Here is an 18,478-nt window from a genome sequence, read left to right on the forward strand (position 1 = left end):
GGAGGGTCCTCTCCTTTCCTCCCTCATTTACTGCCATAACTATGACAGGAAGAGGCCACGCGCCCAATTGCTGCTCCAGTTTTCCCGTTTTTCAATACATGTCGTCGTCCGACGTTTAGGTTTTCCGCGTACATTTTGTTTGGTTCTATGTTTAAAAAACAATAAAAACATAAAAAAAAAAAAAAGAATGATTTATTATTTTCTTTCTCTTTGCGTTTCCACCTTTATTCATTTATTATTGTATTTATCATTTTATCCTTCGTTGTATTTCCACGCGTATTTATTATTTTGTATATTATTTTCATCTTCTTTATATTCCTGCATCTATTTATTATTTTATTAATTTATTCACCACTGTGGCACGTTCAGTGTTCCATAGCTTCCACGTGTTCAAGTTCAAGTTCAAAGTTGAAGAGATTATTTGCCACATACGTGGACATACGGTCATACGTACATGCAGTTTATATGCGTTCGACACAACAATGGCGGCCGGGCGCAACTTACAGAAGGAGAAAGGAGGAGAACCAAACTACAGAGACGACGTCGCGCCCCGATGACGACACGGCTGCCGTCTGTTTTCCCGTATCTGCCCTTTCGTCACCGCCATTTTTTTTTTTTTTCATCGCTGGAAACACACATTTACACATCTGGATTCTGACAGTCGCCTGACCCGATGTTTTGGTTCACACCGCCGTTGGATGGATTTTCTGTCTTGCTGTCGTCCTTTGTGAAATCGTTATTTTACGTCGCATATGTTGACGAAAATGCCAACAGTTTTAGTCAGCTCAATGGGGGACCGATTTGGTCTTTTAGAGGCGCACGTTGGGAGAGCCATGTCGCTCGCTTTTTAGACCAAAAAAAAAAAAAAAAAAGAAGTTGACAATGTCTGCGTGTAAACGGCTGATACACTTTGTGAAGCACGGGCGCATTTTGACGTTCGCTCGGAGAAATGTCACAACGTGGTCCCCTGTCGGAGCTGCGTTCAATACGCCAGTCAAGAGGCTGGAGTTAGAACACAATGTGGTTTGTATTTTGATATTGTTCTAATAACGTAGACTTTCGTCTAGACCTCCTCGACCGTGTGCTACCCATCCCCGTATTATTATGTCGCTTCGTATTTATTCATCCTGGACAGAAATATCACCACTGTATTTATGTTTCCTCTGGCAGCCAATAATGGCAACCATACTGCCACTTAGCCCCTGCTATAGAATTTTTTTTTAATGTATCTTGTGCATAGAATCACGTTTTGTGTATTTTGTGTTTGGTATATTTTTGTTTCTTCTTTGCTTTATTCCAGATTGTCAAGGTTTTTTTTTTTTTTTTAATGATAAGTGTCTGTACAACAATGCACAGGCGAATTCCTAGTACATGGAAATGTGTTCGGCCAAATAAACAGATTCTGATTACCATGTTGTTGTCCTGAAGTCTAAATTACAAGTTTGACTGTAGATTTATGCGGCTAAACATTGTGTTTGGCCTCTGGTGACAGGGTTTGTTTGGAGTCCCGGAGTTGAGCTCTCCTGCTGGCTTCGATGTAGTTACAAAGAGGGCCCTGAAGGACACTCAGCGCCTGGTGGATAAAACATGCATCAGCCCCCCAGGGGTGGAAACTGTGGAGTGTTTCGATCAGCTCTCAGATGGTTTGTGTAAAGTGGCTGATTTGGTAAGTTTAAGATACAGTCAACATTTCAGCTCAGGCATTGTTGTTATATTATATGCCATTTGTTTGTTCATGTGTATTAGTTGACAGTATGCCACCAAGCTTTTGCAGCTGATCCTTGTTGCCCCTGTAGGGATAAGAAAATAAAAAATCCAATGCATCTCTAAAGTCATTCATTCAAAGCATACATGTGCTTCGTATCAATGTTCAATCGAAATACCATGCATTGAACGACCAGTGCACAAGACAGTAACTAGTGTCGCACATTTCTATTGTGACTTAAGTTATTTTACTCTCTGTAACCAGGCTGACTTTGTGAAAGTAGCACACCCGGATCCATTGTTCCGTGAGGCTGCAGAGAAGACGTGTATAGAGATCGGCACGGTTGTGGAGAAGTAAGCCCAATCGGTTTATCACTAATCACAAGTGGACAATTAAATCCTTGAAGTTTTTCTTTATAATTATCAACTGCAACATACAGAACATGTAGTTTTGCAACACATTTTTTGTATACAGGGCTCCACTCAAAGGGTTTTTCTATTGGTCTAACTGGACCAGTGGTGTTCTGCTGACACCACCAATATTTTCACTTGCCAAGCTAAAAACCTTTTTAAGATTGATGCTTCATAATACATTTTTTTTAAATATATAAGTTTCCATGTTTTGAAACACAATAAAGTGATTATACAAACAGAATAAATAATGGCAAGAAAAATGCCTCAATTGAACTGTTCCCTCAACTGGTCTGATTGGGCAAGTCATTGATCAACCAACTGGCCCTTACTAATCAGACCTGAGCTTCCTTACTGTCAAGCCCTGGTATACAGTAGAAAATAAAGACAATGGAAATATTTTTCATGATTGGGTAAAGAACGGGTTTTAGCATTTGAAAATAAAATGTACAATTTGCATTTTCCAGGTTGAATACTAATGTTGAGCTTTGCAAGAACCTTAAAAATCTGCTTAACAACCCTGACATTATGGACCAGCTGGACCCTGACACAAGGTAAGGTTTGCATAGGCTTTCACAAAATGAGTTTGTGGGCCATGCTTTATTGTGGACATACAGATTCTGCAAGGAGCTTTTTGCAAAAATATATCAATACATCTAATCCAGTCATACCAAACAATTTAGTAAGGGAGTTTAATATCAATGTCCTGTCTTCTGCCTAGGCGAGTGGCGGAGCTTTTCATGTTTGACTTTGAGATCAGTGGAATTCATCTCGATGAAAAGCTGGTAAGACAGATTTATGGACCCAGTATTTCTTTTTTTACTTACGTATCAGCTTAATAATAACTAATTTCATTATTTCTTCTTTTACTCTCTGTAGAGAAAGGAGGCAGTGGCTCTTCACAGGAAGCTCTTGGATCTAAACAATGAGTTCTTGACGGGCTCTCACACACCAAATAGAATTGCAAGGTCTGCCATTCCTGAACATCTTCACTTGCACTTTGCAAAAGAGGGGAGTTTCATCCAAATTGGTGGATTACATGCAGATACCCCCGATGTCTTGGTATGTGTTTTCTCAGATCATTATTACAGTCCCCTTACTAGCCACCAGGAGGAGCCTTTGTCACAAAAAAGCCAGGGCTGAATCAGAGGCTACCCATAATTTATGCAGAAAATAAGGCAAGAGGAAAGTAATGGTGCTGAAATTGGACATCCAATCTGCTTTGGCTTCTTTAAATGCAATGTCAACGATTAATGAACTGCGCCAAACCCGAGGTTTACCCAAAGATGAGATCCAAATCTGACAAATAGCCAATCCTATTTGCTTTACATGGTCAACACACTAGTAAGTAATATCACCGCTGTAATCTACTCTGTACAAATTAGAACACATCTTTATCTGCGAATGGGCACCTCCATACTGAAAAATGTCTTCATATTATCCAAATGGTGAAGGTTGACGTATGGAAGTCCTGTCCATGAGTCTATTTATGTCACGGAACAAATGTCTAATACAGCTGAAGATATATAGATGTATGATATGTTTGAAGCTGCTCCAGAAGCCTGTGTTTAAGCTGCTTTTCTCGTCTCTTTCCCAATAGGTAGAGCATGTCAAATAATGTTTGGAGGGAAACATCTGGAGCAGTAGTAGTCATTTTCTGTGTTTTGGGTTCAGCCAGACAGTATTGACAGTATTAGCCACTGCTGCCTAAATGGAAGGCACAAGGGTTTAGAAGCCGAAGTCTCTTTATTCTGATCATTAACAAGTGGTCATCTGGATTTATAAATGGTTTCCTTGGCAGACAATTTGTTTCAGGAAAACTGTCTCTGCTCTGCAGTTGTTGTTGTTTTTTAATTTAACTGCAAGTCCCATGCAATTCAAATACATCGTCAGAGTTACAAGGGTAAGGGATGTTGTTCTGCCCCTTCTTTCACTGCCAGGTCCGGGAGATAGCCTACAGGATTTATCTCTATCCAAATGCTCAGCACATTGAGTGTCTGGAAGAGCTGCTCAAATGCAGGCACACACTGGCCAAACTGGTGGGATATGAGTCCTATGCCCACAGAGCTTTAAAGGGAACAATGGCCAAAACGCCAGGTAACGTGTTCCCATGATTTGTACACTTAATATAGATAATCTTATTATAATAATCATTGCCCTTGAGCTGCCTTTTTAGACCTTTTTTTTTTATTGCCCATGCAGAAACTGTGATGGAATTTCTCCAGCTCCTAACAGACAAGCTCTCAGAGAGGTACAGTCTTTCTTAGTATTCACATTATTATACAATATTATTATAAGTACAGCTTATGCCTCATAGTTTAGTCTATATAGATATTAATTATGTGGTTGTAACTATCAAGCTTTTCACACTGCTAGTTAAAAATATGTTGTATTCTTCAAACCTCCCAGTAGTCAGAAATGATCATTTGATGAGCAACTGTTATCATTTCAAATGAAGATCGAGCAGACTTACTCTCACCTGTCTACACTTGTTAAGGACACACTGTTACAAAATAACTTAGAGGCCAAGGTAAATCTAATCACAATAATTTAGAGATAAATATTTCAGAAAATACCCTGTTGTAACTTAAAGCTATAATGTGATTAATGTTTTTTTTGCTGAAATATTTTGGTTTACTTGCTGTTTGTGAGATTGGGGAAATAGTTAATTAAACTGCCACATCAAGTTGCATAATCATATTATTTCATGTGAAAATTATGCTCCTGGCTATACACATTGGCAGATGTTTTTGCCACCCACTGGGATGCAATTACCCCCAAAAATCACCATGAGTGTAACTGCATGGTTGATTGACTATCACAATGAAAGCAGTTTGTGGCTTTTCCCACAACTGCTATTTGGCATTTACCTATAACTACCAACAAACTTATTAAGCAACAGACCATTTTAAAATGTATTAACCCTTTTTTCTGTTATTATTGTAAGGCAGCTAGGAAATTGTTTCAACATGTATGAGCTTTCACAACTGCAAGTGTATAAGCTATTTGTTATGGTCGTTGTTATCTCACAGGACGTCAAAAGACTTTGAGATGATGAGGGACATGAAGAAAAAACTCAACCCTCGGGATTCTGTGAGTGTTTTCTCATTGCGGCTATCGCTGATTGTGAGCAAACAGGCCACATCATTTGACTGTTAATGAAAGGGATAATAACATGGCTCTACAAATTCCAACATTTGAGCCATGCTAGACTTGATAAAAATGACTTATATAATGCAATAATTGAATATTGAAACCTAAAAATTCTCTGCACATCTTAAGGTTATTCTGTTCTATGTATTGAAAAGGTGTTCATGTACAACGACCTATCTCATGCTTATCATCAAGTAACCATTATCTGCATTAGTCTTATACACAGGCTTTGATTAATTCTGTTTTTAAAGTGCGATTAAGAGGGGGGAAAAAAAACAAAAAAAAACCTTAACCTTCGATATTTGATACTTTTTTTAGCTTGCACTTTGTAAGAAACAGCCTTTCAATCTAATTACATTATGTATGTGCTCCCCTGCCTTTGGGTTAGGGTCGGCCTTTCTCGGCAAGAATGCACTCAGACACGCACAAGATGTGAATGGCAGCCGCTGTTTTAATTTAATAAACCAATCAGTAAAAAATGTTGATATTGATGAGCACACAAAAACAAAAGCATTCTTAGATGAAAAAATGATATCCACACCCTCAAGTGACAAAGAAAATTAGTAAATGAATTTGAGGAATGCATACTTTTGAGTAAAGAAGTTTTCTTAGGGTGAAGACAAGTGCTGCAGTTTGAGTGGAATTCTGGAACTGTTATCAACGCAACACAGACAATCTTCTGGAGTGGCACTTTAATACTTTATGCATTAATCTCATACCACATTCCATCCATGTACATATAAATATGATTTTGATAACTGATAAATCGGTTAAGCAACGACACCTATTATATGTTATTCTATGCCTACAGCAAAACAACCCATGTTTCACTGGTCAATGATTTTAATGTAATATTTATCACAATCTTTCATTTGAATGATTCTTTTAACGTCCCACAGGAGATCATGCCATGGGATCATCCATATTTCAGTGGTGTTCTGCGTGCTGAAAGGTAAGCATTGGGTGATTTTTTTTTCTTTATTTTTATTTTTTTTTATTTTTCGGGGATTTTTGAAGCCAGCTCGGTTTCAGTGTCTGTGGTTGGAGCTGGTTTTAAGGCCATTGAAAAATGAGGCATCACATGCTGCTGTGTCTCTTTCTCAAGTGTCACTTGATACAGAAGGTGTTACTGGAGAAGCATGGGAGTTACATGGCTGTTCCTTTTATTCCATATTATTCATGGAAATACAGTGTACAATATCCCGTTTTTGTTGATGTCTGTTGCATTTTTCTTTGATCCTATTTATGGCACCTGGTAAAATGTTGATAATTATGTCTTAGTTCATGCAACCCCTTTGGTTGCACACTTTTTCAAAAATAAAATAGCATTTCATAATGTTTGTTTTGTTTGTTTGTTTGTTTGTTTGTTTGTTTATTTGTATTTATTTTTTTATTTTGTTGTTTACTTATTTGTTTGTTTACATAGACTGGTCATCATTATCCTATTTTACTCAAAGCCAATACCTCCCAAAAAACGACAGAAACTCATGCAAATGTGATGGAACTTTTCTGATTTAATAAACAGGAATCCATTATTAGTTGTGCATTTGTATGAGAAAGCTAAGATTACTGTCCATAGTGCAAAACAAGCACCTAAAAGGTTGAAATTTGGTTTCCGCTTGTGTGTAAACCCTGAACAAGCATTTTCTTACATTATTTTGCTCAATATCAATTTGATATTATTATGCTCAATTCTTTCATTTTTACAACTCCTAAACCACTTTATAATCGTAATAACTTGATGAACTTTTCACTTTATTAACTTTTATTTTGATAACTATGCTGTTGTAAGTGCATTTACAGATCACTGACACAAATCCAAATGTCTGCTCTCAACGCAACACTTTTGTCATACAGTGGCTATTGGCTGATTTTCCTTATTTATTTAGTCCCAGCAGTCATAGGTTTTCTCATCCATCTGCATGAGTGATCTTTTTAGGTCGTAGGTCTCTGTTCAAGCTACGCAGCTCCATCACGTGATGGAATGAGGGAGGGGAAACGTTCGGCCCCACAGTGTCCTTGGTCAACATGTTCTCTTCCCCTTGTCTTTTATATATTAATATATTGTTAATGAACTACAATCTCTCTTCACAGCACTCAACACAGACCAATAAAACCTAATGCCAGAGTTTATCGAAGCTTTATCACAAACATCTTACATTCTTGGTGTGTGTCTTAGATTTAAACACCCACAATTGTGCAAGCGTGTGTTGCATTGTGTGATGGTGTGTACGGTAGGACTGCTTCCGTCATAAGCCTTTGGCGGGGTCATTATCTGGGATGTACTTGCAGTACTTTTTCAGCGATCTCTCCACTGCCGTCTCCCTCCTTCTCCCTTCAAGAATAGACAGATGATCAGATATCGTTGGCCAGCTGTCATGTATATTAAAATCACCAAGAAGAAAAACATTGTAACATATAGAAGAAGCCGATGTTGCAAAATAATTTGTGCAAAGGCTGGGTGGAGGGAATAAATTAAAACGACTAATAAAGGACAAGAACTGAGGTGTTTCACGGAAAACTATTCAAATATTCGTGAGAGGAGTTGTCTCTAACAGTCCAGGTCTGACACAGAATAATGGCAAATCTGCTCCCTCTACTATGCAGCCTGGTCTTGAAATGCGTCTACAGCCTGGAGGAGTGAGCATGTTGAGGTTCAACAAGTCCCCAGGTTGCTGCCAGCTTTCACAGAGCAGGGACATGTCAATTCATTCAGCACAAAATAGAAATCTGACTTTGAAAATAATCCCAATACCGTCAGGTTTTCCTCATAAAGGGAAAGGTGAGAAGGTAAATCATAATGGGGTGGTTTTGCCAAAACTGGCTTTCTGGTATATGCACATGGTCACACCCTGGTGTGCACACACTGGAAAAGTCTTCTCTCAGAGGGGGTGACATTTGACAGAATACAATTTGCATGAGTGCAATTTGTAAAATGTGTATGATGTAAAATGCATACACTTTGACTGTCTGACAGACATACATGCATACCCACATAGTTTGATATGCTGGGTCAAGGTGGAGAATATGGAATATGTGCAACAGCATAATCCATTACAGTTACAGAGAAAACTATAGTAGTTTATTACAGCCTATCAAAATTCCTCAGTTAACTCCACATTCATATTTGCCTAAACCACTAAATAAATAAAGACTTAAAGTAAGAATTAAAGCGTTGAGAAGCTGTTGGGCATGTTACAGTTTTTACGGAGTCTTAATTTAAAAGACAGAACTAGTTATCTGCTGACAAATTGTTGTAAATGCAAAATATGCAGTATTTACGTATTGGAGTGTCGATATTACACAGCCTACCAAAGGTACCAAAGGTATGTGCTTAGTGCGACATTTTACCTCACTGATGATTTTTGCTATGGTATTGCAAATAAACGTAAATATCTGAAAGTGTTCCCCCGTCCTTACATGTATTCAAAGTCCAGTCCATATTCTTCCATTCTTTCTGTCCCTTCTGTCATTCTGTCTAATTCATTGTCTCCATCCTCTCCAGTGGCTGTCTTATAAAGTTCAAGAACGTTAAATGTTGCTTAAATTGGATACACATTTTGTGCGTTTGGTGAATGGGGCTCTTCCTAATGAGCTGTCTGTTCTATGTAGTTACAATGTATGGATTTATAGGTTTTAAACAAAATATTTTCACCCAAATTGCCTTCCACTATAATGAGTTTTTGGACAGAGCGGGGAACAGAGTAGCCTGCAGCACAGCATGTCGGGAACCGCAGTGTCCTGTATATTTCAAAAGGGTGGTCATGTCATATTCTCTCTCTGTCTCTCTCATGTAAGTGGTCCATAGCAAAGAACTCCACAGGATTTAATTAAAACTAGTCACCATGTACATATAGCTTAATAGGAAACTAGGCTTACATCGCCCCAGTAAAGTTAAAGGATTGTTTATCAAGAGGAAAAATGACTGTGTCATGGGTACCGTTCAGTACAACATCAAGTGGTTGTGACAAAATAAAACTTGTAAAAAAAAAAACCTTGTAATACTTCCCAAAAGTAGGAAGAACACATTGGGATGATTTCACAATAGGCTGGGTGGTATGCAATAGGCGATCATGGAAAATTCCAATTACCAATCGCTGCCCCTAGTGATCGGCGATTGACGATTTTATTCGGAGCGGGGGTGCGCGCATAGAATGTATAGTGATGTGGCAAATGCAGTCTCCCCGGTCCAGAAGTCCAGGATTTATTATTTACAAGTAAAGTATTTACACAAAAACATACCAGTTGTTACTAAATTAAGTCCCATAGCAACAGGGAGACGTGCAGGTCTTTTTGGAACGGGACAGTTAAAAAAAATAATAAAAAATTAAAAAAGTTTCATACATGTAGGAAATAAAAACAAAAATAAACAGATCTAAAATAAAAACACCGGGCGTCGGGAAGCAGTTGGGTGCACCGCTGTCTGGAGGAGAAAATAAAAAAGCTCTGCTACAATTCTCTGAGTTAGGTTTACGTTTTTCATTTTCCATACAAGGAAGAAACTAAGGAAACAAAATAATTGTAAATCCGATGAGATTATGTTGCACATTGCTATGTTATAATGAGGAACGTGTCCTCGCCGCACCTGCGTTCCGCACAGATCACGGGCAACCCGATGCTCACCATCTCGGTCACCCGTGATCTGCCCTCCACTGTGCTGCTCCGTTTGCCCAGAGCCGCATGGAGCTAGAGATCCATGTGCCTTTTCTTTGTTGTTGTTGTTGTTGTTTAATTTATTTTGTTTTATTTATTTATTTATTTATTTATTATTATTTTGCAACGGCCCCTTTTAACGTCACTGCACGGGACGGTAGAGCAGGGAAGTGAGATCCGATCACCAGTGGTTACTCGGAGAGGGCGAGAGCCTCCGCCCCTCTCCCTCTCTCACCCACTTCCCCTCTCTCCCGCTTCCCCTCTCGCCCTCTCTCTGCTCCAGTTTCAGAACACAGTAAACTGCACTTACACTGTTTCAATGCTTTTTTCCTGGCAAAAAAAAAAAAAAAAGAATCGTCTGTGGTCAATGTCAATTGCAATCGATGAAAGCGATCACCGATACACAATTTAATCGTAAATCTGCCCAAGCGTAATATGGAACATTGTATTATTGTGATTATCTTGGAAATGTTGAACAATATTGATGATTATCAAGGTGTCAGCTTATATCATGAAAGTGTATTTTAGAATCATACTAAGGTTTATGGCTTTCAACCATAAATTAATGTTCGAGTTCAAGTTCAAGAGATTATTTGTCACATACATATACATACGGTCATACATATATGCAGTGAAATGTCATGACACCCGGTGATTACGCACTATAAGCTCTAAAAATTCAGAATGATACAAAGCTCAATTTTATTCAAAAATAATCTTGTGTAATATCTTCTTATCTTTAAACTAAATTGTTTATCACTATAATTCAATGACAAAGACAACCTCATAGATTTTTTTTTCGGATCGAGTCTCCCCCCTCAAATAAATTTGTGTTTTGTTCTCGGCAGGTATAACATAGAGCCCAGTCTGTACAGTCCGTTCTTCTCTCTGGGTGCCTGCATGGAGGGTCTCAATAACCTCTTCTCTCGGCTCTACGGAGTGTCCCTCCTGTCTGAACACCCCAGCACAGGAGAGGTTTGGAGCAGCGACATCCGCAAACTGGTAAACCACCATGATTCCAGTGGTGGGTGGGTGGGTGTGTGTGTGTGTGTGTGTGTGTGTGTGTGTGTGTGTGTGTGTTGATTTCTTGATTTCCAATGTGAGGTCACATGAAATGTTCTAGTTTTGTGTAGAAATTAAGGATAATTATGCGTGGCAGGGTATCTGTAAGCCATTAATAAAGACTTAAAAGTTTTACGATCAACAATGAACACTTTAAATCAATGGTTCTCAAATGTTTTTTAGTAGTGTACCCCCTCCTTAGATCATTTTTCAGCTGAGTACCCCCTTCACTGGCATTTGAAGGCAAAAAAAAGAAAATTACGTACTGACGCACTGAATGTCCGTTGTATGTGTTTTCTTTTTAACATTACATATAACCACTATTTTTAACACTTCTTTTTTATTTTCTGAGTACACCCTGGAGTACCCCAAAGTACCCCTAGGGGTACGAGAATTTGAGAAACACTACTTTAAATGATATAAAAATGTATTATCTTTTACAAAAAATATTGTTTTTATTGTTTTCATTGTTGACCTGTCCTTGAAGTAAAAAAAAATAAAAAATACATTAAAAGTACATTTTAGTTAACTTTGCTTAAACCAAGATTAGCGTAAAACATACAGTATACCCCAAAACAAGCCAATTAAAGTCATATTGCTTCATATAGTAAATATCCAATTGCTAGAGAGATTGTGTATGTTGTTCAGATTCAAAATTGTTATTTTGTTTGCTAAAGCCATTTAAAAGGCCTCAAGGAGTCTTTTATAGAATTTTCCGATACATGCAGATACCCTGTTTAGTATAATCTTAAGTGCCGATTGACTTTTGTCACTGTGTGTGTTTTCAAGGCTGTAGTTCATGAGACAGAGGGGTTGCTGGGATACATCTATTGTGATTTCTTTCAGCGAACAGACAAGCCTCACCAGGTAAACATATACTCATATACTTTCCTCATGGCCAACTAATAAGCTCTGTCAATTTGTACCTCAAAGTAAACCTCACACCACTTGTGAATATTACAATCTTTCAGTCCCTCCTACTCCAAACAAAATAACACCTCTCTATGGTGATCTTTCCTCTCCCCTCTGTATTACACCCACACTTTCATAATTAGGGGTCCAACCTGCAGGGCTCCGCACTGCAACCGCCGAACCCACATACATGAATGTAGTGTCATAGGATTTGGGGCAGTTCAGACATTTTGTGGTCCAAGTTTGACCATCATCAATCTATATTTGGAGCAGGAATTAGTGAAAAACCATTGCTGATCTACAAGAAGTAGCCGAACATTGGCGAAGCAGGGCAGGCTGCGTTGGTAGAGCTGGATGGGATGGTCAAGGGAGGCTTTGTGATATCATCATCCAAACAAATGTTTATTTGTATATTTTATTTACAAATATTTTATTGTTTATTTGTAAATATTTATACAAATATTTTTGTCCAAAATGTAAAAAAATATATATTGATGAAATGTCTCGGCGGAAGGAACTTATGCTGCTTTCCATGGGAACTCGAAAAACTGTAATTTGTGCCAGTAGGAAGTCATGCAGCGTTTCACTGGAATTCAGAAAACTGTAACACAAACTGTAATTTGTGACTAACGCACCTAACCTGGACCCCATGCATTGCTGCCTGCAGCTATATTTCTTCTTTTTAATTACAGGAATAGCAGAAATAACTTTTAATCTAAACAAACTAATCACAAACCTAAATATCACTCTGCTACAGCTTCTCACTGTGCTTACATGCAGTCCAATGAGTCAATCTCGCTTTCAAAAATGTGATACACATAATAATGTATTTTTTAAGGTTTTGAATTGCAGTAATATCACATTTTATTCCAAACTACTTTTTGCAATTGCTGTAGTACATCTGGAGCCTAATGTTAGCTAAAATAGGTTGCCAGTAAGCAACGCAACTTCCTGTTTCTAGGTTTCTTGTTAGGGCGGATTTGCGGAACTGTAAAAAACTCAATAAAACCGTGAAAAACCAGATTTAAAAATAAATAAATAAATATAAATAAAAAGAAATTTGAATATTTTTTCCTCAATATAACATAAGATTGTCTGACAATATTGTGACTCTCTTTTAATAAAAGAGATGTAATGTTTAAGGCTTAAACGATTGTCCCATTGGACTGCATGTACGCAACAGTGAGAAGCTGCAGCAGAGTGGTAGGTTTCTCAATAGTAATGCATTCAGCAAGGTTGTGCTATGAAGAGTTATAAATTATGGAAACCAACATTTTAATAAGGTCGGGGTTGAAATAGAGATATTATCATTTAAGCTTAGAAATAACGTAGCTAAGTCCAAAGTGTTTTCATCGCCAGGACTGCCACTTCACGATTCGTGGTGGGCGGCATTGCCAGGAGACTGGCCAGTACCAGCTGCCAGTGGTGGTGCTGATGCTGAGCCTGCCGCATCCCACCAAGAGCGCTCCCACTCTGCTCACCACAGGCATGATGGAGAACCTCTTCCACGAGATGGGTCACGCCATTCATTCCATGCTCGGACGCACACGTTACCAGCATGTCACTGGTCAGTTGGATATTGTACTTAAATGTATTAGGAAGAAAGAGAACTTACATTTGCATGGAAACATAGAAATAGAAATATTTCTAAATAAAATATATTTTTTAGAGTAGAAATGTTTTTGTAAAGAGCGCAATCAATCAAGGTGTCCAGTTGGAAAATAACCCCCTGGGGATGGCCGCGTCCCTCTTTATTACGAACTTCTCGAAGATATGAAGATACTTTTGAACAGCTCTTTTGTAGGAATGAAGAGAACCGGGTCTCGCTGCGGGATGAGCCTTTATTTATTCATCTATTTATTTATTTATTTATTTATTTATTATTTTATTTATTTATTTATTTATTTATTTATTTATTTATTTATTTATTTATTATTTTTCAAGTTTTACAGTTTTAGGTTGTGTTGTTTGTTTAGGTTGCTGTCTCCTGCCGCTGGCTAATGTTTCCCCCTCTATGTAAGCGATAGCCTTTGCTCCTTCCTCACTGAGAGGTGCCCTGGCTGAAAAGGAGCGCCCCCACTGTCAGGTTCACAAAGCGAAGGCACACGCACTGGTCTGACTGAGAGGTTTTATTTCGATAAGTTATTTTACTGTTATTATTTATGTGTGAAAAATACTGTTTATATATATAACTAACTATAGTACTGGTTTTTATTATTATTTTTTTATTGTGTATTGTGCAAACATTTTTTTTTATATTATATATATATATTACAATCAATATGTGAATTATCCTGGACACCTCCACTCTAATCAGATGAACTTGAAAATGATAACAACCCACCAATCAACTTGAACTCCCCCCACCACCATCGACACAAATAGCACAGGTCTTTAGCAGACTGTTTACTCGGCTGGGGCTTCAGTCCAGCTTTCTGGGAGGTGATCATAGCTTGACGTCTTAAGAGTTATTTATTTGATAATAATGGCTATTTAGTACTCAAGTGTCTCAAGTTAGAATTAAGTTGTTCGATGTTGAGCTCCAGGTTCGATTTATGCCAATTATCATGATGTAGCAACTTGAAAACTCAAGATAAATGGGATTAATAAATGACGCCTTAACGAGGGATTTCAAAAATCATTAGCTCATTCGTTGACACCTCAGGTAGTCGACTTGATGTGTCAATGAACGCTGTTTTACTTCAGATTTAGTTGAGACATGCCTTTGCCAGGAACTGCAAGATGGTTTGAAACTTGAGGGCTAATAGGAATCTGTTCTTACTGAACTGATACAAACAGACTGTTCTTATTGCCACATTTCTTTTTGTCATTTTATTTTTCTTTTCTTTTTGATCACACATGCTTTGCTTACATTCCTGTTCCCATTCAAGTTTTTTTTCTATCACTGTTTGCACTTTGTACCACAGCTCACAATGAACACATAATGCAACTTTTATTTCAGCTAGTGCACAATCTGGTTCTCTCTCTCCTCCAGGAACCAGGTGTGCCACTGACTTTGCTGAAGTCCCCTCTATCCTCATGGAGTACTTTGCCACAGACTACAGAGTTGTCAGCCAGTTTGCCCGCCATTATCAAACTGGACAGGTAGACCAGCCATGTGAATATTAACAAGACAATGACAGTTATAAGAATATCAATCTAAGTTTATTCGTATTCCATTAGATGTCACCTATATCACATCATACATCATTACAAACCACAGCATCACCACACACATATATACAAACAAAATGGATCCAAAAGTCAGTCCTTGTTGACTAATACGGTGACCACAGGAGTTACGAGTGAGTAGCTTTGAATAAAACTCACTGGCTGTATATGGACATATATAAAGTTCGAGAGTCAAATATTCTACAGAACCTCCATCTGTGTTTAATCTTAAATTAAACATACAATTAAACATTTCATAGTCAATGGGACAGGTTGGAATATAGCTGAATGTATATTTACTCTGGGTCCTTGTCGTCCTAGTGTTTGCCTGAGAGTATGGTCGCTCGTCTGTGTGAGTCCAAAAAGGTGTGCGGGGCTGCAGACACCCAGCTACAGGTACAGTAACACATTCATAGCACGTTAAACTATAGTAACATGAATATTTTGACAAGAAGAGATGTGGTCCATTGGAAATTGGCGAGTAAATCTGATATACCCAATACCCATTGGTCAGGCATATTGCATATTAATAGTGGTTTGAGGACTCTTTCACAAAGGATTGTATGTACTATCTACCCCAAATTCTGGGGATTATTCTGTTTGTTTGTTTGTTTGTTTGTTTGTTTTTTATAAGATGAATGTAATACTACTATCCTGGTTTTACAAGCTTACCAGACTGGACAGACTGCTAAATCCTGTAAACTTTATAGTTGATTTCACAATACATTTATACTATTGAGTCAAAAACTCCTGCAGGCCATAATAGGCATAATGTTTTTAAATAACAAATGAATGAGCGGTGATTTAGGGACAACATTATTTTGCTGCTGTTTCATCAAGCAGGAATATGCATTACGTGTCAACATTAAGGGTCTAGACTGATTCGGCAGGGCCAATTATATTTTTTTCTACTTTTCCCCTTGGAAGGTTTTTTATGCCGCCTTGGACCAGATCTACCACGGTCGACCTCAGAACCGCTCCACCACAGATCTACTGAAGGAGATGCAGCAGAAGTTCTATGGGTTGCCTTACGTACCCAATACGGTATGCGTTTAAACGTTTTTGTGGTCTGGCTCTCATTTTCTGTCGCAGACTTGGTGGTCCCCTCAACTTTCTTACCAGATCAATTACAGCTGCCAGCGTAAATTCATATTGAGCAGAAAGTCAGTGCACAGTCCCTAAAAACCAGTACACTTCAGTTTGACTTGAGGCACAGAAACAACACAAACCTTAGTTATTACTTAGCTTTCCACTTTCTTAATTTCCTCACAGACTCTCGTTCTCTCTCTCTCTCTCTCTCTCTCTCTCTCTCTCTCGCTCTCTCTCTCTCTCTCAGCTCTCACTGTGCTTTGATATCATTTACCCAGGCCCAGCACCGTTTAAAGGATTAAAGCTTTTTTGGGGAGCCTTCTAAAATAACAAAGCACAGGTATACTTTGAATGAGCACTCCCTGGGGGAAATATTTGAAACTCTTTCTGCTGGCCCTTTAATGAAAAAAGCTCCTTTTAGTGCAGCTGTGGGCTCAGTGCTGAAGCAGGGGGAGAACTCGGAATGGGAATCGGAGTCATAATTCACTCAGGAAGGGCCTCCATACGGCATTCTTCCAGGGCTCTAATTATGTGGCTTCCATCAGGGATATTCTTTTGGCCTGGCCAGCGAGGGCATTTTCCTCTCTGCAGATGTCCTCCTGCTCCTTCCGTTGTACGCTGCACTGCAGCACGCCCCTCTAGGGAGTGAAGTTTATGTTATATGCCCCCGCCCCCGTCCACTGTCGCAGTCATTTCTCTCTTAACTTTTAAACCACACTTGAAAGTTTAAACAGACGCACGGTCTCAGATTGCACGGCTTACCACGCTCGGATCATTTTCCTAATTTGACCTCTTCAGAACTCTTCTGGTTTATGTTGGCTAACTTTTGAAAATATGATCAGAATTACTCGAATGTCATTTGTTTGGACTTTGTTATGGCAGATCTTTTTTTTTTTTTTATATCCTTTTTTTGGTGTCAATTTCCCCCTCGTCTCCTCACGCTTCCTTACCAAAATGTGCTCAGGGAATGTTCCAGGTAAAGAGAACATTTACATGGCTAAAAGGTGACAGAGAGTCATGGATTATAAACATTAGAGTGGTGGTGACGTGCATAGTTTATAGAGCGGGGGCTATCTTTTCCCGCTGTGCCCACAGAGGGAGAATCGTCTGTGATTGACATGGGCTACATGGAAACCCTCGGACTGAAGATACTATTTGGAAATAAATGGCAGCAAGTGTGACATTCCACAAGCCATGTTGATATTTATTACTCATTTCTTAGCTTGAAATACTTTTGGAGAAAGGATATTTCCTCTTTGTCTTTTCCCCCTCCAATGAATAGCAGGTTTTTTTTTTAATGCCGAGCCCAGCACATATAGCTCCACAGAGTCAAAACTTGCTGTTCCGTCTTAGCACCAGTAACAAAAGCCCACCATCCGAGTTTGAAGAGAACAAAAAATGTCTTTTATCTCATGATCAAGTGGAACAGAGTGAAAGCCTGTGCTGACTTTGTCTGCCTTTGTTTGTACGGATCAAAAGGATATTTAGTTGACATGTGACCCACTCGGATTCTCTTTAAAAAGTTGACATTAATCATTTGATGTGAGGCACTGGGATTGAAGACAAAGAGGTGCTCGACAGTTTGAAAATAATTTTGTGCTGTGCTTTGAGTGTTGAAAGTACCTTTGACTCAGATGGCATACCAAGCAATTCCTCAATGGCTGCCTTAGCTTATCACTTTCCTTAATATCAGTGGCCATAGTTCTCTCTCTCTACCGCATAAAATACCGCAGAATCTCTGTCCCCACATGGGCGGCCAACTTTGCCATAAAGTACAAAGTCAAAATGTTCTTTGTTCTTCTTTTAAGAGCAGTTATTTGTCGAGCCTGGCTGATATATCGGTCATTACTTAACTTTTTTGACCACATCAGGATCGGCAGGTGTACAGCCGAGATGTCCTGATTTTTAAATAAGTATAATAAACAATTGTTTTTTAAATGATCTATCTATGTACTTGTCTGTTTTACACTTTTAAGTTACTCACCAAAATAAGCACAGAAGTCTGACTAGGCATTATAATTACATCTATGTTTGTTTATACTCGCATTTAGACACGGCTGTCCAAGTAGGATGCGATGCTGCGTTCATGGGAAACTCTGAAAAATAATTTGTTTCATAAGTGATGATGAGTCACTGGAACTTGGGGAAAAAATAACAATTTTATGTTAAATTTTTTTTTGTCTATTTGTATATATATTTATTTTAATTTGTTTTATTATAGGTTAAATGTTCTCAAATATTGGAACTTTGATAAAATATAAGTTTTTCAGATTGATTTAAAAATCTTGCACTTTTTGACAAAATATTGGTTAAAACATCAGTG

The 18,478-nt window shown here is 38.4% G+C and overlaps 1 protein-coding gene across 1 annotated transcript in view; it reads left to right on the top strand.

Annotated features, from left to right (window-relative positions):
* The first annotated feature begins 834 nt into the window (after positions 1 to 834).
* Positions 835 to 18,478, top strand: part of LOC307235318 (mitochondrial intermediate peptidase-like) — a 39,204-nt gene continuing 21,560 nt past the window's right edge. Inside the window, exons 1-16 of the mRNA XM_080007354.1 lie at positions 835 to 1,023; positions 1,493 to 1,666; positions 1,970 to 2,058; positions 2,583 to 2,669; positions 2,837 to 2,900; positions 2,995 to 3,177; positions 4,056 to 4,212; positions 4,318 to 4,366; positions 5,148 to 5,208; positions 6,168 to 6,220; positions 10,770 to 10,923; positions 11,773 to 11,850; positions 13,255 to 13,462; positions 14,891 to 15,000; positions 15,388 to 15,462; positions 15,994 to 16,110. Of these exons, the coding sequence (XP_079863480.1) occupies positions 883 to 1,023; positions 1,493 to 1,666; positions 1,970 to 2,058; positions 2,583 to 2,669; positions 2,837 to 2,900; positions 2,995 to 3,177; positions 4,056 to 4,212; positions 4,318 to 4,366; positions 5,148 to 5,208; positions 6,168 to 6,220; positions 10,770 to 10,923; positions 11,773 to 11,850; positions 13,255 to 13,462; positions 14,891 to 15,000; positions 15,388 to 15,462; positions 15,994 to 16,110 (1,800 nt within the window). The 5' untranslated portion in view covers positions 835 to 882. The remainder of the gene's footprint in view (positions 1,024 to 1,492; positions 1,667 to 1,969; positions 2,059 to 2,582; positions 2,670 to 2,836; positions 2,901 to 2,994; positions 3,178 to 4,055; positions 4,213 to 4,317; positions 4,367 to 5,147; positions 5,209 to 6,167; positions 6,221 to 10,769; positions 10,924 to 11,772; positions 11,851 to 13,254; positions 13,463 to 14,890; positions 15,001 to 15,387; positions 15,463 to 15,993; positions 16,111 to 18,478) is intronic.

This window comes from Zeus faber, assembly GCF_960531495.2.
Source record: "Zeus faber genome assembly, chromosome: 9".
In the NCBI taxonomy this organism is placed as follows: Eukaryota; Metazoa; Chordata; class Actinopteri; order Zeiformes; family Zeidae; genus Zeus; species Zeus faber.